The sequence below is a fragment of the Octopus sinensis genome, linkage group LG4 (genome assembly GCF_006345805.1).
Source record: "Octopus sinensis linkage group LG4, ASM634580v1, whole genome shotgun sequence".
NCBI lineage: Eukaryota > Metazoa > Mollusca > Cephalopoda > Octopoda > Octopodidae > Octopus > Octopus sinensis.
In genome coordinates this window covers 110,252,126-110,277,180 of record NC_043000.1, presented here as the reverse complement: position 1 = coordinate 110,277,180, position 25,055 = coordinate 110,252,126, and the positions used below count along the sequence as shown (strand labels likewise).

At 38.5% G+C, this 25,055-nt stretch overlaps 1 protein-coding gene across 1 annotated transcript; it reads right to left on the bottom strand.

The window, feature by feature from the left end:
- Positions 1-115: 115 nt before the first annotated feature.
- On the bottom strand, positions 116-24,529 carry LOC115210644 (cathepsin B). Its single transcript, XM_029779297.2, has 9 exons — positions 24,426-24,529; positions 17,914-18,063; positions 10,347-10,556; positions 10,039-10,154; positions 7,797-7,881; positions 5,669-5,813; positions 3,612-3,728; positions 1,380-1,508; positions 116-269 (listed from the first exon to the last, which is right to left on the bottom strand). The coding sequence occupies exons 2-9, from the start codon at positions 18,049-18,051 to the stop codon at positions 178-180; spliced, it is 1,032 nt and encodes a 343-aa protein (XP_029635157.1). The 5' UTR covers positions 18,052-18,063; positions 24,426-24,529; the 3' UTR covers positions 116-177.
- Between the last annotated feature and the right edge of the window lie 526 nt (positions 24,530-25,055).

The following is a 25,055-nucleotide window of genomic DNA, read 5'->3' as shown; positions in this document are numbered from 1 at the left end:
TATCTTAATAAAAATATTTATTTTAAAGTTTCATGTAAATTTCAAATAAAATTATAAAATATTTTTATATTTGTCTTGTGATGTGTGTGTGTGTGTGCGTGTGTGTGTATGTGTCTGTGTATGTGTCTTGTGTGTATGATTTATATAAAATGTAAAAATGTCAACAACATTTGAATATCATTCTTTCTTTTGGGCCAATTTTGGAAGCCCTGCAACAATTTGATCTTCAATACCACATTCGTTGTTGCCTCTCTTGATCTTGAAAAATCCTGTAAACAGAAAGAAAAAGATTAACAAGATATACATAATAAAAAAAAATAATTAATAAATATTTACATATTTTTTTAAAATCAAATTTCTTCCTCCATTCCACACAAACACATCTTCTGAATAAAAGAAAACATTTTTTAAATAATGAAGAATTTATTAAAACAGCTGTCATTATTAAGCTAGTCTAAGGAGGCAAGCTGGCAGACTCGTTAGCACACCTGAGAAAATGCTGAGTGGTATTTCGTTTGTCTTTATATTCATCATCATCACCATCATTTAACATCTGTTTCCCATGCTGGCATGGGTTGGACGGTTTGACTGAGGTCTGGAGAGCCAGCGGCTGCACCAGGTTCCAATCTGATCTGGCATGGTTTCTACAGCAGGATGTCCTTCACTCTGAGAGTGAAGTGGGTGCTTTTTATGTGCCACTGGCACGGGAGCCAGTCAGTGGGTACTGGCATCGAACATGTTCGGATGGTGCTTTTTATGTACCACCAGCATAGGACCCAGTCAGGGGTCACTGGTCACAGCTATGATATTGGTTTTACTTGACTCAACAGATCTTCTCAAGCATATCCTATCGCCTGACGCATCAGGGGTACTCTTAACTGGGCTGGACATGCATGGCTGTAATCTGAGTTCAAATTCCACCGAGGCAGACTTTGCCTTTCTTCTTTTCAGGATTTATAAAATAAGTACTGCCTGACTGGCACCTGTGCTGGTGACACGTAAAAAGCACCCACTACACTCTCAGAGTGGTTGGCATTAGGAACGGCGTCCAGCTGTAGAAACTCTGCCAGATCAAGATTGGAGTCTGGTTCGCCAGCCCTCAGTCAAAATCGTCCAACCCATGCTAGCATGGAAAGTGGACGTTAAAAGATGATGATGATGAAGTACCAGTTGAACACTAGGGTTGATGTAATCAACTTACCCCTCCCCTTAAATTGCTAGCCTTGTGCCAAAATTTGAAACTAATATTATGATGATTTGTACACAAAACAATAACTGAAAATATTTTCAAAAATTCTACAAAAATTATAAAGAATTTGCAACCACAAACAAACTACAAAGAAAAACCATTAAAGAAATTTTGTCTGAATGATAAATACCTTTATCTCCCCAATCAGGGTTCCACGAATTAGCCACAAGCCAATATGGAGTACTTTCCTCAACGCCCCAACCTAAGATCTTCACAGCATGGCCACCCATAAATTCTCCTTCTTCATGTTGGTAAACACCTGTTGTGAATAAAAATAGAGTATAATGGTAAGGTCAGCTGAAATGGAGAGACTAGAACCATTAATTGGTTTCTGCTTTCATATTTCTCAATGGTATAATCAGCATCCATTACTCTGCAAGTCTTTGATGCTCAGCCTCAGCATACATAAGTTAGCATCTAAAGAAAATACATTTAATGGTGATAATAATTCTAGATGGAACTGGCACTCTGGCAAATAGGTAAACGTAGGTTCTGATCAGTTGGAATAGAAGCCAAGGAGAGGAGCACAAATATATGACTTATCAGTCTGATTAACACATAAAACAAAATATCAATTATTTCTCTCTAAGATACAAGAAAATGGTTGACATGAGGGCAATGGATAAAGTGCTGATGTCTTTTGGAAAGGCCTCTGTAGCACAGCCTCCTTGAAAGACACTGCCTTGTTTCACATGAGTGAAATACCTATTTCTTTACTACCCACAAGGGGCTAAACACAGAGAGGACAGACAAAGAGACTAAGTCGATTACATCGACCCCAGTGCGTAACTAGTACTTATTTAATCCACCCCGAAAGGATAAAAGGTCAACCTCGGCGGAATTTGAACTCGGAACATAAAGACAGACGAAATACAGCTAAGCATTTCGCCCAGCATGCTGATGTTTCTGCCAGCTCGCTGCCTTACATGAGTGAAATACAAACGTAGTAAATACAGAATTGATTTAATGAATGTATATAAATGAATGAAAATCCAATTAACCTTTTGTTAAACTACACAGCCCTTATTGCAATTAATTTTTGAAATAATGAATTTAATAAAATAACTTTGTCATTCTGGCAGAATCCTAAGAGCACACGACAAAATAGTGAGAGGTGCTTTCTTATGAGTCTTTATGCTCTGAATCTCCATTGAGGCCAACCTTTTGGAGTCGATAAAATAAATACCAGTTGACCACTGGGGTCAGTGCAATCGACTTACATCCTTCTCCCAAACTTGCACCAAAATGGGAAACCATTATTATTATTTTGGCTTGGCTCAGATTCAGTCTTATTCCGGGCAGGATTTAAGTGGGAAGCAGGGCAGTGAGCTGGCAGAATCATTGGCATGTCAGGCCAAATGCTTAGTGGTACTCTGTCCATCTTCACACTTTGAGTTCAAGTTTCACCGAGGTCAACTTTGCTTCTCATCCATTCAGGGTAAATAAAATAAGTACCAGTTGAGAGCTGGAGTTGATACAATCGACTACCCCCTCCCCACAAATTTCATCATCATCATCATTATTATTATCATTATTATCATCATCATTATTATTATTATTATCATTATCATTATTTTTATCATTATCATTATTATCATCATCATTATTATTATTATTATCATTATCATTATCATTATCATTATCATTATCATTATTATTATTATTATTAAGGTGACAAGCTGGCAGAATCGTTAGCACGCAAGGTGAAATGCTTAGCGGTATTTTGTCTGCCATTACGTTCTGAGTTCAAACTCCGACAAGGTCAACTTTGCCTTTCATCCTTTCAGGGTCGATTAAATAATTATCAGTTATGCACTGGGGTCAATGTAATCAACTTAATCCCTTTGTCTGTCCTTGTTTGTCCCCTCTATGTTTAGCCCCTTGTGGGTAGTAAAGAAATAGGTATTTATAGCCCCTTGTGGGTAATAAAGAAATAGGTATTTCGTCTGCTGTTACATTCTGAGTTCAAACTCCACTGAGGTTGACTTTGCCTTTCATCCTTTCAGGGTCGATTAAATAAGTATCAGTTATGCACTGGGGTTAATGTAATCGACTTAAACCCTTTGTCTGTCCTTGTTTGTCCCCTCTATGTTTAGACCCTGTAGGCAATAAAGAAATAAAAATTATTATTATTATCATTATTATCATTATTATTACTAGAGCAGTGAGCTGGAAGAATCGTTAGCATGCCGGACAAAATGCTTAGTGGTATTTCACCCATTGATCTGTGCTGAGTTCAAATTCCGCCAAGGTTGACTTTGCCTTTCATCCTTTCAGGGTTGATAAATTAAGAATCAGCTGAACACGGGGGCCAAAATCAAAAAAGGACAACCAAACAAAGCAGAATGAAATATTTTTTCACCTGATTTATATGTAAGGAAATCTTTGTAAACTGAGAAAGCAGCCTCAACGGGGCCATTGGTCATTATTTCCTGCCGAATGTTCTTTTCATCATTGTCAACAGCATAAGAGGTATGTCCTGGAATTAGAAGAGATTCATCTATCATTTTGGTTTAGACATATCACAGGAGACATTTATTATGCGATTTAGATTAAGATAAGGGACAAACAATACTGTGGACTCCATACATAACTGTGTGTGTGTGTGTATGTGTTTTGAGAAGGGCAATATCACTAGAGGACAGGATAGATGGGTGTCCATGAAGAACAGACAGGGGGTAGCATAGGAATGGAGGAGAGATGGGGGAGAATCAGTGGAAGTCAGAAAGGGAGAGGAGTTAATATTGGGTTGGTTCATAATTATTGCAGCTTTCTTTTTTTCAACAAATTTAATTCAACAAAAATAATGACAATATTTAACAAAAGCATCTTTAAATGATGGTCTGACCGTCTGCCAAGCAAATGGGAAGCAGTAATTGAAATAGATGGTGAATATGCTCCGGAATAATCATTTAAAGATGTTTTTGTTACATGTTGTTATTGTTTCCGTTGAATAAAATTTGTTGGAAAAAAGCTGCGATAATTATGCACCAACCCAATAAGATGGTGGAAAAGGGGAGGAGCTACAACGGAAGAGGACAGAGAAGAGGAAGGCGACAAGCTGGCAGAAACGTTAGCAGGTTGGGGGAAATGCTTAGTGGTGTTCTATCTGTCTTTACTTTCTGAGTTCAAATTCTGCTGAGGTCGACTTTGTCTTCCATCCTTTCGGGGTCGATAAATAAAGTACCAGTCATACACTAGGGTCGATGTAATCGACTTAATCCGTTTGTCTGTCCTTGTTTGTCCCCTCTATGTTTAGCCCTTTGTGGGTAGTAAAGAAATAAGAAGAGGACAGAGAAAGAGAAGTCAATAGTAAGAAGAGGAGGCACTGAGAGAGAGAGAGAGAGAGAGAGGTTGCTAGAGTAGTAAGTAGGGAGGGAAGAGTTGAGAGAAAGGGGTCAGCAAAAAAGAAGGGAGTCAGTAAAAGATCGAAGGATCAGCAGGAGACGGAATGGAGTGAGACAACAAGGACAGAGTAGGGGTCAGGGATTAGTGGAGGATAAAGAAGGGAATTGAATGGAGGAAGAAATAGTAGCAATATGAAGGTTTGCTTGCCAACCATGTGGTCTTGGGTTCAGTCTCGCTGTGTGGCACCTTGCACAAGTGTTTTCTTCTATAACATTGGGTCAACCAAACCCTTGTGAGGGGATTTGGTAGAAGGAAACTGAAAGAAGTTTGATATATATACATAGATATGCATGCTTGTGTGCATGTGTACTTTTGTCTAGAGACTGTGTGGTGGGTGTAAATGAGTGAGGATGTTTATCTATGATAAATGTGTCTGGTCACAGGTAAATATTACCTTACCTGGAAACAGGTAAGGATTAGTGACATGGGGAGCATTTAGTTAAAGGAAATCTGCCCCAGTAAATTTCATACGACTGATGAAAAGGGCACCATTCGAGTGTGATCGTTACCAGCGTCGCCTTACTGGCACTTGTGCCCATGCTAGTAGGGTGCCAAGTGCACCATCCGATCATGATCGTTGCCAAAGCAGCCAACTGGCTTCCGTGCTGGTGGCACATAAAAGGGCACCATTCGAGCGTAATCGTTACCAACGTCGCCTTACTGGCACCTGTGCCAGTGGTATGTGTAAAAAGATTCGAGCGAGGTCATTGCCAGTACTGCCTGACTGGCCCCCATGCCGGTGGCACGTAAAAAGCACCCACTACACTCTCAGAGTGGTTGGCATTAGGAAAGGCGTCCAGCTGTAGAAACTTTGCCAGATCAAGATTGGAGCCTGGTGCAGCCATCTGGTTTGCCAGTGCTCAGTCAAAATCGTCCCAACCCATGCTAGCATGGAAAGTGGACGTTAAACGATGATGATGATGATGCAAAAATCGAAAAGAAGGTATTAAACGAATGAATGATAATGGAACTAGTAATCAAAAGAAACAGGCTTTCACCAGATGTACACACCATAATGTTTGTCATCATCATAAGTCACATTGTATCCTGCTTCACATTTTCTCTCACATGATGGGGTTGGCAATTCTCCCTTACAAGGGTGCAGTTTTCCAGGAACATGATGGTCACAGGCTGGGATTTGGTACGGTTGGCAACCCTGCAAGAAAAATATTGAGGAAAATCATTAAAAGAGATTCACAAAATGTCATGGAGTTGAGATAACTTAACATTGGTAATCACCATCATTTAACATTCAGGTTCCATGCTGCCATAAATTGGATGGTTCAACAGAATTCAATGGGTCCAAGGACTGCATTGTTCTCCAGACGTCTGCTTTGGTGTGGTTTCTATGGCTGGAGACCCTTCTTAATGCTAACTGCTTTACAGCATGGACTGGGAGCTTTATCCATGCTACCGGTTGCCGTGCAGCCGGAAAGACTATGAACCCTGGCTAGCTTTATTTTGGGGGATGAGGGGGTGGGTTAAAGTATTGGGGCAGTGGGGGAGAAGAGCTACATGGTTAGGGGAGGGAGAGAACGATCAGTAGAAACTGGTAAGTAAAAGTCGGGGGGGGTGGCTTACAAGATTATATGAGGAGTTGAGGGAATGGGGAGGCAGCCTGCAATTGTAAAAAAAAGTTGGGTCCTGGTGAATGGTGATGAGATGGGGAAGATAGAGGGATGCAGAAGGGAGCAAAAAACAAAAATAAATGCAATGGGTTGCAAAGGACCTGGTTGTGTGCTAAGAAAATTTGTTTCACAAGCATGGGATTCTAGGTTTGGTGATGCCACATGACATCTTGGGCCTTTTACTCTTGCTTTGGGTCAACCAAAGTCTTGAGAATGAAAATTGATAAACAGAAACTTCCTGTAACGAAGCAGTCTGGCAAAAGACCAATCAGGGGTAAGCACCAGACTTAAACAAAATAAGTACTAGGGTACTTATTTGTTCAACTAAATGCCTTCAAAGTGGTGCCCCAGCATAACCACAGTCCAATGACTGAAACAAATAAAAGGTAAAAGATATTGAATGTTGTAAATGCTTTCAAGGTAGCAAGCGGGAAGATAATTATCATCATCATTTAATGTCCATCTTCCATGCTGGCATAGAAGATGGCCGTCACTGACCAACTGCTTTGCAGCACTTGTTCTAGCTTCAAATTCCACCAAGGTCAACTTTGCCTTTCATACTTCCAGGTTAAATGAAATGAGAACAAGTTACACACTGAGGTCACTGTAGTCAACTTGCCCACACCCAAACTTCAGGCTTTGGGCCTTATAACACAAAGAATTATGATAAATGTTTTAGCCAAGGAATCCAGGGGTTTGTTCTACATTAATGTGCTAACTCAGAAAAGAATTTACAAGCAAGAACAAACACAAAACAATATTCTTTTCTATTCTGTGCACAAGACACAAAATTTTAGGGAAGGGGCCTGTCGATTAGATCAACCCCAGCATGCAACTGGTACTTATTTATCGACCCTGAAAATGATGAAAGGCAAAGTCGACCTCGGTGGAATTTGAACTCAGAACATAAAGACAGGTGAGATACTGCTAAGCATTTCGCCCGGCGTGCTAACGTTTCTGCCAGCTCGCCACCAAACACAAAACAATGTTCTTTTCTACTCTGGGCAGAAGGCCTGAAATTTTGGGGGACGAGGCCAGTCGATTAGATCGACCCCAGTACGCAACTGGTACTTAATTTATAAACCCCGAAAGGATGAAAGGCAAAGTCGACCTTGGCAGAAACACAAAGCAACATTACAAAGTGAATGTATTGTTGTGAAGAAAAGGAAAGAAATATCATATTTCAAACCTGTCATTGAAGACTGACGGCTGCATGGTCAAATGGTTAGGGTGGTGCACCCATGATCACAAGAGTGTGGTTTCAATTCTTGGATAGGACAGTGCATGATGCTCTTGAAAGGAAAACACTTCATTTCATGATGCTTCAGTCCACTCAGCTGTTAAACGGGTCACCCTGTGATGAACTGGTGTCCAATTCGAGGTCAATGTTATGATCTTGGCCATGGAAACCGAGTAAAGGACTCAAGACAATAATGACCAGGAGGTTTAATAATGACAATGATGATGATGATGATGATGATGATGTAATTAGACTGAAGAAAGATTTTTACCATTTTGCTGTGATAAGGTCCACCAGTGACGATGCCTGTAGCTTTGAAATAGTCCCAAGCAGCAGCTGGGTATCCACCGTTACATCTGCAAAATCATAAAAGATTGGTCTTATTATTTATTTTCCTTTGTCTAAAGTTAATCTCTTAAATCGCTACAATAATACTTTCAGGAAAATGGTATTTCTTTTGCATCACATTCCCCGAAGGCTTCTCATAAATATCTAATAACAGAAGAAGCCATTCTTCAATTCATGGGAGAAAAAGAGACAGATGTGACTGGTACCCCAAACATGTGATTTTGATTTAGTCTTACTGAGTGACATCTTGGGCAAGTGTCTTCTACTAAAAGCATGAGGCCAACCAAAACCTTCTGAGTGGATTTGGTAAATGGACACTGAAAGAAGCCCACCATATATATATATATATATATATATATATATATATATATATACATACATATATATATATATGCTAGCATGGAAAGCGGACGCTAAATGATGATGATGATGATGATATATATATATATATATATATATATTATATATATATATATATTATATTATATTAAATTAGAGATAAAACCACTATTAGGCAAATCAAACAGTGAAAATCATAAGCCAATACATAGAAAAAAATTAATTAAAAAAATATAAAATATAAAATATAAAAAATATAAAATATAGAATTCCAAATTAAAATATTTAAATTAAAGTAAAAATTTTTTAAATTATTTAAATAATTTAAACTTATAAATTTTAAATATATAGACCCCAGTTGAACCGTCCAACCCATGCTAGCATGGAAAACGGACGCTAAACGATGATGATGATGATGATATATATATATATATATATATATATATATATATATATATATATATATATTATATATATATATATTTTATTTTATTTTTTTTTGTAAATTATATAACTATCAAAAAGTATTAAAAGTTTAATATAAGATAAATAGTATATATATATATTTATATATATCACCGTGACTGACCAGGCTATCAGATGTTGCTATACATTGCTGGTCACAATGCACTTCGCATTGTTTTAGCCTTTAAAAAACGCCATCCCGCTGGCTAAGCGAGCAGGCCAACAGAAGAAAGAGAGAGAAAAAGAGTACAGCAGGGATCGCCACCACCTGCCGGAGCCTCGTGGAGCTTTAGGTGTTTTCGCTCAATAAACACTCACTATGCCTGGTCTGAGAATTGAAACCGTGATCTTATGACCGCGAGTCCGCTGCCCTAATCACTGGGCCATTGCGCCTCCACACACACACACACACATACATACATACATACATACATACATATATATATATATAGATAATGTGTGTGTGTGTGTCCTGTCCCAGTACATTTTTAAAGACCAATGGAATAACAAAAAAATCCATTACTTGAAAAACAGATAACGGTTGCTTTGAAGATAGAAAAAGTATCCAACTAGAAAATTCTACATCAAATAAATCTCCAACAAACCCAAGCTAGCATGGAAAAATTTCATCATCATCATTTAACATCCATGTTCCATGTTGACATGGTTTGGACAATTCAAGAGGATGTGGCAAGTCTGAGAGTGGTGTTGGTCTCCAGTGTCTGCTTTAGCAAAGTTTCTACAGATGAAGGCCCTTCCTGATGCCAACCATTTTACAGAGTGTCTGTTGGATGGGTTTTTTTTTCTTTTTGAGGCATCAGCACCGGTGGGGTCACCAAGTAACTCACAAGACACAAGCTTTGTGCAAAGCAAAGAGAGGCTAAAGTAGAAACGAGGGAGGGGTACAGGTACCGTGTTGTTGAGGAGATACATGGGTACCCCGGTTGGACAGGAAGAAAGGATAATGGAGATGAGATCATCATCATCATCATCATTTAACGTCTGTTTTCCGTGCTAGCATGGGTTGGACAGTTCGACTGTGGTCTGGGAAGCCAGGAGGCTGCTCCAGTCTGATCTTTTACATGCCACCACCACAGGTACCAGGGGAGGCTGGCAACATCCACGATCGGTTGCTGCTTTTTACGAGCCACCGGCACGGAAGCCAGTCAAGGCAGTGCTGGTATCGGCCACGTACAGATGGTGCTTTTTACGTGCCACCGGCACAGGTGCCAGGGGAGGCTGGCAACAGCCACAATTGGTTGATGCTTTTTACATGCCACCAGCACGGAGATATCAGGGTATATCCTCAAAGTACACAAACAAATAAAGACAACAATTACAAAGGAGGAAATTTAACTTACCCCATACCACAACTCTGGCAGCAGGTCATCAAATCTTCAATGGAAATATGAGCATTCATTTGGCCTCCGGAATGGATACAGATTCTGTCAGACATAGCTTCGGCAGCAGCAGCAGCCTGCAATATGACAGAACAAGAAGGGATCTTCTTATTTAGGGAGCACGATTTGAAATTTCAGTTCCAATACACAGACAAATGGTCTCAGAACAAATCACTTACATATATACTTAAGTGGTGGTCACTCAACATTGACAACAGGAGAAATGTCATAAAAAGCAGGGGGCAACAATTAGGAGTCAGCATACTTACCCAACAAGAGCCACAGTTTCCTTGGTCTCTAACTTCTTTGAGAGTTTGGCAAGAAGGCCACTGTTGACGAGAATCAAATGAATCAGGAAGAGGGCCGCCCATCTCAAGAACTGGTGGTCTCAGAGGGGGCAGATGCTTCTTGGACTCGGGTAAAACACCCATCAGTCTTTTGATGTCTTTTAAGTCAGCCCAGCCAAAGTTATCTTGAGCCTATAATTGGAAAGAGAAAAGAACTTTTAGACACTGCATAGCAAACCTATCCAACCCATGCAAGCAGGGAAAACAAAAACCAAAAAGAAATTAAAGGAAAGACATTAAAACATCAACAATTGATTACAAATATGGATAGCACAGGATATTGTAGTCGTGATCCCTGTGCCGGTGGCACGTAAAAAGCACCATCCGAACGTGGCCGATGCCAACGCCACCTTGACTGGCTTCTGTGCCGGTGGCACATAAAAAGCACCAACCGATCGTGGCCGCTGCCAGCCTCCCCTGGCACCTGTGCCGGTGACATGTAAAAAGCACCCACTACACTCACAGAGTGGTTGGCATTAGGAAGGGCATCCAGCTGTAGAAACTCTGCCAGATCAGACTGGAGCCTGGTGCAGCCATCTGGTTTCCCAGACCCCGGAAGAACCGTCCAACCCATGGTAGCACGGAAAACGGACGTTAAACGATAATGATGATAATGATATATATTTTTAGGATCCATCATCATCATCATCATCATCATCATCATCATCATCTAATGCCTCTTTTCCATGCTGGCATGGGTTGGACAGATCTCAATTATTTGATCCACTGCATTATCTTCTCACTGAACTGGCATGCATGTGGCTGAGTATCCCACAGGCATGCGTACCCTTAATATAAGCCTCGAGCAGAATCAGTATGAGAAAGAGTGCCAAGGTTTGACCTTTTACTTACAGGTACAATCTGCCCAGTGGGCTTCAACATAGTTTCCATCTACTTAATTCCACTCATAAGACTTGGGTTAGGCTAGACTAAAAGCCACTGGCCCAAGATGCCATGAGGTGGGGTTGAACACTGGACTTCAGGAATGAAGTGAGGATATTGTTATTATTTCAACCGAAATCAGTAAGGATTGAGCAGATGTATGATCAAACAAATTCCATATGTGACCATCCTGACTCCCCACCCCATTTTTATGATAGGAGCATGCAGTTTGAAGGAGAATTGACTGCTATTTCTAGCAGCTTCAACGACCTTGTAGAGCCGTGATTCCCAGTGTGGGGCACATGCCCTACCAGTGGGGCATAGTAATATTTCGGTGGGACACGGTAATATTTTGGTGAGGCATGTGCAAAGATACCTTCTGTACACAATGTTTAAAGTATACCAATTGAGAATGAGTTATTTTTTCAAAAATTGTCCATCCCTTCTGTGGCCAATTTTATCAAATTTTGATTGTTTTCATCTTATCCATAAGATCTGATGTCCCTAAAGAGGGAATAGATTATTTCTTTCGATTTAGTGGTGTGTCAAAACATGTAGGTGTGTGTGTGTGCAGTGTTTGTGTGAAAACGTGATAACATGTAGGCGTGTTTGTGTGGTGTGTGGCAAAAAGAGAGAGGGGGGAGAGAGGAGAGAGAGGGGAAGGAGAGGAGAGAGGGGAAGGAGAGGAGAGAGGGAAAGGAGAAGAGAGATGAGAGAGAGAGGAAGGAGAGGAGAGAGGGAAAGGAGAGGAGAGAGGAGGAGAGAGAGGAAATGAAAAAGAGAGAGGGCGAGAGAGAGGAGAGAGAGAGGGAGAGAGATGGAGATAGATAGAGAGAGGGAGATAGATAGAGAGAGGGCGAGAGAGGTTTATGGCCGTGGTAACGCACATACATCCACACATGTCTCTATGAACAGAGATGAAACTTCAAAACTTCATTTTATTGCCACCGGTCAGTTTGGGAATTCTGGAAAAAGGTTAGAAAAACACTTCCATCATTGATAGAAAAGGCTTTTGCAGCTGAGAAGATTCGCGGAACATTTTTGGTTTCTTTTTGAGCAGATTTTCCGAAAGTTTTATTCTGAAATCTTTTTGAAAATCCAAAGACATAACTACACATTTCCGCAGCCCCGACTTTGGATGATCATAACTTTCAGAAAAATGGATATTTTTTAATGAAAATTGTCTACGAATATGTGTTATAGCATGTAGATTCCGAATATACAAATTTTTTGGCAGGGAAGTGCTTTCAGAGGGGCTGCAGTAGGGAATTTCGGAAAATTCGCCAGAGTCCACTTCAATTCAATTTTTTCAATGATATTCTCTACAAATATACCCCCAGACTATGTAGATTTCGAGGACATAGGAATTTTGGAGAAAAACAATTGGGGGCTAATTTTGAGAACTGTTCTCCACTCGCGGATGTTTCTGAACAAGTCATCCATATTTGTTTCATTTTCTCCTTTTGTGCGTTTGTGCATCCGTAGATTACTACTGAAACAACAAACAGGCAACGAAGGCAAATGAAACCCTCACCAGGAAACTTGCTATGCTAAAAATAACAGCTAATGGTCTGCTACACAGAAATATGTTATTAAAACGACTTATCCCAGGCATACGATTTTTTTCACTTTGAGTAAATTCCCAGGTAAACGTTTCTAAAAGAAAGGCAGAAGATACCAGAAGCAAAAATAAGGAATATACACGCACAGTTAAATATAGAAGTGTAAAGCATAATTTGTTGCATAATCTCAATAATAAACATGAAATTGAATGGAATAATTCCTCGTTTGAACTTTTTTAATTAAATGTGAAGGAGAGGTAGAAGTCTATGGATGCACAAACGCACAAAACGGAGAAAATGAAACAAATATGGACGACATGTTCAGAAACATCCGCGAGTGGGGAACAGTTCTTAAAAATAGCCGCCAATTGTTTCCCCCTAAAATCTACATAGTCCGAGATATATTTGTAGAGAATTTCATTAAAAAGTATCCATTTTCTTGAAAGTTAAGACGAATTGAAGAGGACTCCGATGAATTTTCCGAAATTCCCCACTCCAAACTCTCCTAAAATACCCCCCCACCCCAAAAAATTTTGTATATTCGGAATCTACATGATATAACACATATTCATAGACAATTTTATTAAAACACTAGCAGTATCGCCCAGCGTTGCTCGGGTTTGTAAGGGAAATAACTATATAAGCATTTTTAGAGATGTAAAGTATAATAGCTATCTCAATATGGTTAACCACAAAGGGGGTGGGTGTTACTGTAGCTTTTTACGTTCTGAGATTTAATAGTAAACTTTTAGAGAGTTACTTCCCTAATATATGTCAAAAATGCATTAAAAATGGGAAAAATTGATAGTAAATTTTTTTTTAAATCGTAGACGCGTGCTAATACCCAGAAGGGCTCGATATGAATCACGACTATAAGATACCCGGTTTTGGTTAAACTGCACTGCAAAATGTGGGAGTAGTTAGGAATCTAAATTATAGGAGACAGACAGCACACAACCTTACTTTTATATATAAAGATATCCATTTCTCTGAAAGATATAATCTTCCAAAGTCGGGGGTGCAGAAATCTGGGTAAAATTTTCACAATTTTACCGAAATCTGTAGTTATGCCGATTAAAAGATACTTAAAATAGTGCAAGTAAAAAAAATTCAGAGGAATATTTAAAATTCAGGGGAATATTTAAAATTAAAAAATAATTCAGAGAAATATTTAAAATTTGGATTTATACCCGCTATTCAAGATAAACTGTCACCAAGCTTTGGGCGAAAAACTCGGATCTTGTGAATTTTCCAAAGTCCTCTCCCCACACCTTGGAAAAGATTTTCCCACAAATTTCTTTATAATCGTAATCTATGCCAGTCGAATGGTATTTATATAAAATTTCATTAAAAAACATTTTCCTAAAAGTTATGGGTGAAAAACTCGGATCTTGTGAATTTTCCGAAGTCCCCCCCCCGCCTGTTGCCCCCCCCCTTTTCATATTCGTTTCCTACACATCCGTTGCACTATATATTTCTATTTTGTTTCCGGGTAATATTGTAAACATTAACCAAATTTTGAATAACAAAAATTAGGTACTACTTGAGAACAGTGGTCCCGGTGCGTGCACTCGCGTACTCGCGCATCCGCGCTAGCTAGTCATGACTAGTCGATCCTTACTTTGTGTCTTTGTGTATTATTTACTTTGTTTAAAATATTATTTACTTTGGATCTTTTCGGTTTGAACGGCAGTTTTTTCTAGCGGTGTCATATGAAATTGTCACCCATAATTATGACCCTAGTATCGATCTATTGCATTTCAATGTGTTTTAGGGTTAGGGGGAGGGTATCTTTTTTTCTTCAGAAATGTAAATAAACCCAATCTGTTTCTTAAACAAGGGACATATTCATACAGCACAGAATGTTTTTTTTTACCTCAATAGACGTCATTGATTGGTTGAAATTACAGAAATTGAAAAAAAAAAAAAAATATCTTACAAACTATAGAATTTTCTCAATAAAGCCAAAGGAAAAAGATATGGATCTTTTCCTTTTGAACGATACATGTCAACACAATTTCTAGTTAACTAAACACTTTAAAACTTCATATACTGGTAGAATGTGTCAAAATAAAACATTTTTTTCTTTTGGCTTTCTTGAGAAAATTGTAATTCGTTTGTTTAACGTAGTTTAATTTTTCGAATTTTAACCAATGAATCGCCTCTAATTGAGCTAAAATCATTTGCTGCATCTAAAACTGAGACAACACCCTCACCCTAAATTTTTGCCTTTTGTTTTTTTTTTCTTAATTGTTAAATTAATTTAAGGATAACAATTAAGAAAAAAAAATGAAAGGCTAAAACGAATGCAATGGAAAATAATTTTTAAAATTAACAAACAGAATAATTCTATAATTTTATACACACGCTTTCCGTATACGTACGGAAAGCGTATGTATAAAATTATAGAATTATTTTGTTTGTTAATTATTTAAATTATTTTCCATTGCTTTCGTTTTAGCCTTTCGTTTTTTTTACACGCGTAACAATTAAATTAATTGTTAGGGTGAGGGTGAGGTTTAGGGTTAGTGACAGGATGTTGTCTCAGTTTTAGACGCAGCAAATGATTTTAGCTAACCAGAGGCGATTCATTGGTTAAAATTTTAAAAAATTAAACTACGTTAAACAAACGAATTACAATTTTATCAAGAAAGCCAAGAGAAAAAAATGTTTATTTTGACACATTCTACCAGTATACGAAGTTTAAAAGTGTTTAGTTAACTAGAAATTGTGTTGACATGTGCCGTTCAAAAGGAAAAGATCCAAAGATGCTTTATAAACACGTTCTACCAGTATACAAAGTTAAAAAATTTTTAGTTACCTAGAAATTATGTTAAAAACTGCCATTCAAACCGAAAAGATCCTTTACTTTGTGTTTTTGTGTTTTATTTACTTTGTTTAACAAAGATTATTTACTTTGTGTAAAAAAATTATTTATTTTGTGTTTTATTTACTTTGCTAGGTAGTCGTTGTAGGATCGACTAACCACGACTAGCTAGCGCGGATGCGCGACTACGAGAGTGCGCGTACCGAGACCTCTGTTCTCAAGTAGTACCCAAATATTTAAATATTACAAGGGGAGCATGGCCAAAAATTGGTTGGGAACCACTGGTCTAGAGATTTCTTTTCTTGACTCACCTGTGTTGTTGATTAGCCCTGTGTCATTTGATTAGAAAACAACAGAAGATAGATTCTCCAAACCAAACCAGACCCCCCTGGGGAGTGGCGGTAAACCAAGAATGATATGGTTGGATACACTCTGGAATCCTGCCAGAAAACGTAACAGTAGTTGCTATGGAAGAGGTACCTGAGAACGGTACCTCGATGCCTCTCCAAGGAATAATAGCCAGAGAAAAATGGATGGACCAACTTGTTTTTTATTCAGGCATCATGTACCTAGGACTCTATTATCAAATGAACTCCTTCCACTATAAAAACTATATGGTGTGTGAATTGAAGGATTTTTTACTGCTATTTCCAGCAGGTTAACTGACCATGTGGAGGCCTTCTCATTCAGTTGTTCTAACACCAGTGGTGGCAGAGATGGTGGATAGTGGTGATAGTGATATTGATAGCTGATCAAAGGGAACTTTTTGATCAAGGATGCTCAAACAATAATCATAACTTTTTTCATCTGATACAAACTGTTACCCGAGATATATTTAACCATTCAAGAATGTTCTCAGTGGAAGGTGTTTGTAAGCCATTTAAAAACACACAAAAACCGTTAGATTCACTCCAACATTTAAATTTAACTAGCAGTATCGCCCGGCATTGCTCGGGTTTGTTTCGACCCTTTAGAATTGGAATTTTTGAAAAGTAAAAATTTTGCATTATGTAGCTTGTTATTCTCTTTAAGTGAACATTTTTCTGGTTGAAATACACCGAAAAATGGCGACACAGCAGTCAAAATATCGTAAAAAATAGAGATTTTTATAGAAAAAAAGCACCTTTTTTATGTAAATAATTTTTGGTGTTAACATGGTCCAATTTGAATTTTTGGTCAACTTGCACCACAGGGTCTTGGAGGAGATAGTGTTAGTTCAAGGCTACCAAACCTGCCATACACAGACAACTTCAGCTTTATATATAGAGATTTGCCAAAATATTTTCGTCACTTTGAGACCGCAACATCTTCACTGACAAAATTTCGTGCAGCATCACAGAATTTTTTGTGTGTTTCTTAAATGGCTTATAAACACCTTCCATGCTGCAATTGTTTTTATTTCAACACACGATCTCAGATCAGGTCACTTGCTATGCAAGTACATCTCTGTAATAATGTTCTCAGTGTTTGTTTAGTTCCGGGTCATTGGTGATCTCAGACAAAACCATCCTCACCTTTTTTCTCTTTCCACAAATATTGTATCTAGGATTGCATTAGCTTTTTAAAGATGTTATTTGAGGGAGATTTAGCTGCTATTTCAATGATTTGAATGATTGGATGACATGTAAAAAGCACCATTCAAGTGTAGTCCATGCCAGTGCCGGTGGCACATAAAAAGCACCCACTACAATCTCGGAGTGGTTGGCAGTAGGAAGGGCATCCAGCTGTAGAAACCTTCCCAGATCAGTCCTCAGTCAAACCGTCCAACCCATGCCAGTATGGAAAGCAGATGTTAAATGATGATGATGATGATATAAATAAATAGAAATTGGCTTGTAAAGTGGAGGATGTCAGTGGTGGTGGTTATCATCATCATCATCATCATTTAAACGTCTGTTTTCCATGCTGGTATGGGTTGGACGGCTTGACTGGGGACTGGCAAGCCAGGCGGCCTCACCAGGCTCCAGTCTGATCTGGCAAAGTTTCTACAGCTGGATACCCTTCCTAATGCTAACCACTCCAAGAGTGTAGTGGGTGCTTTTTACATGGCACCAGCACAGGGATCCACTCAGGTGTATTAGGTGGTTTTAGCAATTATAGAAAGGAGATGACAAAAAAAGGAAATCAGAACAAAAGAGTGAATGAGACAGACAGACAGACAAGAGAGATAGAAAAACAGACAGACTGATAGAGAGATAAAGAGTGAAGAGTCACTTACTTTCCATGTTGTCTGAAGGCTGTTAATTTTCTCCACCATCGGTGAAAGAGGGGTCTTCTTCTCCATGTTCACCACAGTATAACCAGACACCATGGTCACCAACAACATGGCAACTAAGATTTGTGTTCGAAACTCCATATTGGGACTTGTCTGAAATTAAAACAAGACAAAGCTATTAATCAATTAAGGTACACTCTCCCTTTTTTTTGCCTTTCCTCCAATCACCTCATCTCCATCTTCTGAGTCCCACTTCTCTCCCCACTTTCATCTCAGTTCTCTAACCTTCCTCTTCTCTATCCCCTTTATTAATTTCTTTACTACCTACAGGGGGCTAAACACAGAGGGGAGAAATAAGGACAGACAAACGGATTAAGTTGATTATATCGACTCCAGTGCATAACTGGTACTTAATTTATCGACCCCGAAAGGATGAAAGGCAAAGTCGACCTCGGCAGAATTTGAACTCAGAACATAACAGCAGATGAAATATCCCCTTTATTGCTCTGCATGAATGGAAGCGATGTACAACAGACATGAGACAAGACAAATATCTGGTGTTGGCCATTGCCATTGGCCATCATCATCATTATCATTTTTTCCATTCTTGCATAGATTGGATGGAAGTTGTTGAGGCAGACTTTCTACGTCCAGAGGCCCCTCCATGTTGCCAACACCCATCTGTTTCAAAGCAAGGTAATATTTCCTCGTGACAAGGCATGTTTCCACAGAAGATTAGAATCAAAAGGCACTGATTGCTTGGAACTGGCATTCATTTACAAATATTACATGAAACCAAGGTAAGGAAACAGTAACCCCCCCCCCACACACACACACACATGCATATACAGATATCTATTTACATATAAAAACATAACAGGCTTCTTTCAGTTTCTGTCGACCAAATCTACTCACAACGATTTGGTCAGCCCGAGGGGCTATATTAGAAGACATTTGCCTGTTGAATGTCTATTACATATATTCATAATATATGGTATAATTATAAACAGGGCAAATTTTAGCCATTTCTCCACAGACTAAAGAAATGATGAACAACCTTAATCAATTTTTGAACCTTATTGGGTTCTCATCAGTGGCGTCTACATCATTCTGACAAGTCTCCAGAGAAACAATCAGCCAAACTGATTATATACTCAACAAATGCAGCAGTTACTCTATGAAGGAGTCCCTAATTTGCATACTGAAACATTTAACATTCTATGAATACCAACAACCTGTCAACGGAGATCTTAGTCTACAGAGTATCAAGGTATGATATAATATATATGTAACATATGGTATAATATACACACACACTCATATGAATGTGTGTGTGTGTGTATGCATGTATTACTGACTCCTTGCCTTGACATCACATGATAGTCACGAGTGTTACCATCATGTAAGCAGTATCCTTTGTTTTCAATCTTCCAAGATAGATTTGGTCATGGACAAATATTAGCTTACCTAAAAACAGGTGAGGGTTGAAGAAGGGAGAGCATTTGGCCACAGAAAATCTACCTCAACAAATTCTGTCTGGCCCACGCAAGTATGGAAAAGTGGACTTTAAAATGATGATGATGATGCTGATGACGACATGGGGTGAGGTGGTCACAGAAATGTTGGATACCATTGATCTATGTGGTTACATAATCTGCTAGAAATAGCAGTCAAATCTCCTGTAAATCTTCTCCTACTGTCTTGGAAAAGACTCGTTTAATTAATGTAATCCAGGCTAGATTACAAAATGCCTTTGATCACAGATTGGCTTGACTAGGACTACCAGAGACTAAACAACAACAAAACACAAGAAGGAGCTTTGTCATGGTCATCTGATCGGCTAGAAATAGCAACTCCCTCAAATTTCACCCATCTATCCTAATACAATATGAAATACATTTTAGATAATGTAGCATATTTAATGATATAAAAGACACGTGGGCATATTAGAAACATGCCAATATCAGCAGCAGACGTCCAGGAGAAAATGGTTTTAGTACAATAAAGCATTCGAGGTTGATCAAACTTTGCAGTTGGGGCCTGGGATGAATGCTTTGCAACACTTTTTTGGAGAAAAAAGTACATTTTATATGCCATCCAACATGGCAGTCTTACCACCACCACCACCACCACCAATACTACTACTACTATAACTGCTGCTGTTGTGAATGTCACTGTCACAAACACATAAATCAATTCACCAACCAAACTTAAAACTTCAGACAACGTTAAAAGATTATGTGAACAGTTTAAATAGGTTACAGGTCATCATCACGAGATAAAAAGTTATTCTTAAACAACAACACTTGACTGGATTCAACACATATTCAAAACTGAAGAAGGAGATTTTATACTTTCTGTGTATGTGCGTATGTGTGTGTGTATATATATATATATATATATATATATATGCATTTAATTACACACATGTATACAAATGTGTGTAAGTATATCTCTGTATATATATACACACACACATATACACATACACACACACACATATACACATACACAGAAAGCACTTAACCCTAATTGATAATGCTTGTCTTGCTTGGTTATTGTACATAACCTTCAGCACACAAATCCTCACAACAGTACAAGCTTTAGCTTTACACACACATACTTAGTTTGTGTATCTGGCTTGCAAGATTCTTTATGTGAATTCATGTGTTGAAACAAATTTTGTTGTGTCTAGGGAGAGTCATCATGTCAATATCATTAACACATGCAGTGTGTGTGTTAATGATATTGGCATAATGATTCACCCTAGACACAACAAAATATATATATACACACACACACACACATAGATAAACACATATGCATGTAGATACATACTCTGCAGCATGGTTGGTGTCAGGAAGAGCATCCAGCCGTAAACACAAAGCCAAAACAGACACAGTGGCCTGGGGTGGTCTTCTACCTGGCCAGCTCCTGTCAAACGTCCTACCCATGCATGCATGTAAGACGAACATTAAATGATGATGATGATGGTTATTTACAATGGACGGATAGGTATCCTCACTTTGTTGTTATCACAACATTTCAGCTGATGTATTCTCCAGACTTCATCAGGTGTTCTGGGGTACACTGTTCTCATTCCTAAGATATGTTGCTGATGTTAGCTTTCTGTTGATATTATTTTTCAAGTCCTAGCCTGGGATTGAACTTGCGCGTGCACGTTTATATACATTCTCCATCACTTCTTCACAACCAGCGTTGGTTTGTATATGCCCTAGTAACCTGGTGGTTCAGCAAAAGAGACTAATAGAATAAGTACCAATTTGGTTGACTAAACTTTTCAAAGTGGTGCCCCAGCATGGCCACAGCTCAGTGATTGAAACAAGTCAAAGGGAAAAGAGAATAAGTTCCCTTGCATCATAAAAATCATAAATTTGGAAGAACTTTCTTTGATTAATAATTTGTTCAACCAACTGCCCAAAGTTTTGATCTGTGTCCTCAATTTCCTGTTATATTTTGGTGACCCCCACCATCAACAGGACTGAAACAGACAATGACATAACCTCCTCTCTGGGGTTGGACAATTTTGTGGAGTTTCATATTTTTCAAGTCACAAATTACAAACTTTGGTATATAAGTATCTGTTTCTTTATTACCCACAAGGGGCTAAACATAGAGGGGACAAACAAGGACAGACAAACGGATTAAGTCGATTACATCGATCCCAGTGCGTAACTGGTACTTAATTTATCGACCCTGAAAGGATGAAAGGCAAAGTTGACCTCTGCGGAATTTGAACTCAGAACGTAACGGCAGACAAAATATGGCTACGTATTTTGCCTGGCATGCTAACGTCTCTGCCGGCACGCCACCTTGGTATATAAGTATCATCTATATACTCCCACCTCTGCTGGTAACAAAGGGCCTCTCGCTCAGAATAAAAGGCAGACTGTATGATGCCTCAGAGTGGTTGGCGTTAGGGAGGGCATCCAGCCGTAGAAACTTGCCAAATCAGACTGGAGCCTGGTGCAGCCTCCCGGCTTGCCAGTCCTCAGTCACACCATCCAAACTATGCCAGCATGGAAAGCGGATGTTATATAACGATGAGGATATATAATGACAGTTACTGAAACGTGAAAATGAAAGAGAATGAAATAATTTTGCATCAGAGAAATGAGCATATAGTCACATGACTTATTACTGACCTATTTGACAAGGTTAAGGGATGAGCCAAGGGTAATTGCCCTAAATCAAATTATATTATCACATGTTCAGGCTGTATGTCACAGAATAAACAAACATAATTGCTTGACGAACTTCTGGTGTCACATAATCACTCCATTAAAACCATCTTTTAGTTTTTATTTCAGACTATAGCCATGCTGCAGCATCACCTTCAAGAAGTTTTGTCAAGCGAATCGACCCAAATATTTGTCTTTCCCTTTTTTTCTAAACTAAATACTTATTCTGTTAGTCTCTTTTGCCAAACTGCTAAGTTATGGGGGGCGTAAACACACCAGCACCAGTTGTCAAGAGATGGTGGGGGACAAAGACACATACACATGGATATATATATATATATATAAATTAGAAAAAAAAACACCTTTTATCAATTCAAAATGAAAAATTTAATTACACCATCTAGAAAATTACATATAATAGAAAGATTAAATATAAGATAAAAAATATAACGATGATTAAGTAATGTGTAAAATAATAAATAAAACGTATATATTTGGTAAATAATAAATAAATACCGGTGATATGTAAAAAACAGTCACTACATTCCCGGAGTGATTGTCATTAGGAAGAGTTTCTAATCATAGAAACTGTGCCAAATCATATCGGAACCTGGTGCAGCTCCCTGGCTTACCAGTTCTTAGTCAAACCATCCAACCCATGCCAGCATGGAAAACAGACGTTAAATGATGATGACTAATGACTGATGACAAAGGATAAACCAAGTTGGATGGGAGAGGGGTGCAAAGGTGTGATGGCAGAAATAGATTGAGATGATGGATTAGTAAAAGGAGTAAAGAGAGTGATGAGTGATAGCAACAGGAATTGATAAATGGTAGGATTGAAAGGTGAATGTTCAATAGCAAGTGGTCAGAGATAGGGACCAGAAGGATTGAAGAAGTAGAGGTAGATCTGATCCCTTGGGATCAGTGAGATAGCCAGGCTGATGAGGAGGATGAAAGAGAGAGGAGTGGAGTGCTGGAATCGGTATGGACTGTTTGTTAAGTCTCACTCGGAATGTATTGAGATGAATGTTTTCAAGGATTCCTGATTTCTGTTGGCAAAAAGCAAGTTTTGGGTCACTAATTTGGAATGGATTTTCTCTCAGGATCCTTGCGTTTTTTTTCTTACTTTTTTTTTTATAGCAACTGGTGCTTGATAGAGGGATTCTGCAAAGATTTCCTTTTCAATAGAAATTGTAGGAAAATTGCAATATTCTTTGCCATATTTGGTGCCAGTTTTTGCAAGATTCTCCAAACAATAGACCAGAATATCATGTTCTATTCAGTAAATTTCCAGCCCTTTCAATAACACTGAATAATTTATATTCATGGTCATTGGGGCGCAGCCATGCTAGGGTACTGCCTCGGAGAGTTTAGGGAAACAGATCAACCCCAGTACATATTTTTTTAAGTGTCGTACTTATTGTATCGATTTTTTTTGCACAACAGCTAAGTCACAGGAACATAAAAAAAACCAACACTAGTGGTGGTGAGGACAAACACAAACGTGTCTGAAACATCACTAGAGTTGTACTTCTGATGGGGTAGAAGCATGGTTGGGTACAATGTCATTACGGTGATTCAGCTTCTTGATTTCAAGATTTTAAATATCCGACCAAATTTTTGTTTGGCTTTCTTTACAGTTCTTTGTATATTAGGTCTGGAGAACAAGCTCTCTGCTATCACCGTGCCTAGAATTAATAACCAAATCCCCTTCAAGCCATACCCTATCATTTTGGAAAATGAAAGGGTACACTGAATAATGTAGACCTTGATACATTATGTAAAAGAAGACGAAATGATCTGGACAGGCTACACGTCCCAAATCTCATGGGTTTTTCTTTTTTTTTTCCTTTTGTTTTCCAAGACTGTAATTTCCATTTTATGAAACAAAAGAATGCTAAAGATAAAAGAAAAAGGAAAAAGTACTCTTTTCCTTTCCCACGATTTTAGAGCACCTAATGCGGAACTCCGCCCACTTCGGACCATAGCTGATAAGGTCAGACATAAAGCTAAACAAATAATGTATTCGAACGATTAAATACGGTTCCTGAAAAAGCGAATAACAACGCAAAGCGAAAAATACTTTTAAAAACATTAAGTTATCAAACATCTTAACAGCTCAGGGTCCGTTTCCGTTTCGGACTCTTGAACCAACCGAAATGACTATTTCATTACCTTTCGGGGATTATTTTTAGTATGTTTTTTTTTCTATTTAATTGAGAAAGAAAAGAAGAAAAAAATCGAAGCAAATCAATACAGATAAATCAACAACTAACAAGAAGAATAACGAATAAATGAAAGCAACCTTACACTTAAAATAAAGCTGAATCGAACGTTTGTTTTCTGTGCGATTTTGCAAAAATGAAAGAAACAATAATAGTTTAATCGGGTACGGGTAGCCGACAGCAATGTTGTATTATATTAAGAGCAGAGGAGGCTATAACTAAGGGAGATCACTACAGACGACAACAAAGCTTCTACGTGATCATTCGACTTGCTAGAAATGGCAGCTAAATCTCCTTTAATCCACGTTTCAAATAGGGAGCAGTCCCCATCCCCAAATCAAAGATGCATAGTATGTGAGGGTTGTAAAGTGGGACAGTAAAATACTATGATTAATAAAATTAAGAGGGTTTTTTAACCTCGTCCAACAAATGGTAAACAAAAGAACTATAGAGGCGCAAACTTTAATTTGGTTTTCCCAGCAATAAAAAGATGGCAGTGGGGAAGGAAAAAAGTTCAGTAATGTTTCGTATGCAGGCCTCCAGGTATGTACTAGTTTGAGAAGCGCAAATGATTCATGTATTCAAGGCTATATACTATGGCAGGGGTGACAAAAATAACCAATCGCCACAGCTAAAATACTTTTAGCCATCGATCAACTCAATCAGGGCGAACCTGAAGCTAAACAACGACTAGGATACAAGAGCTTCTAAGGAC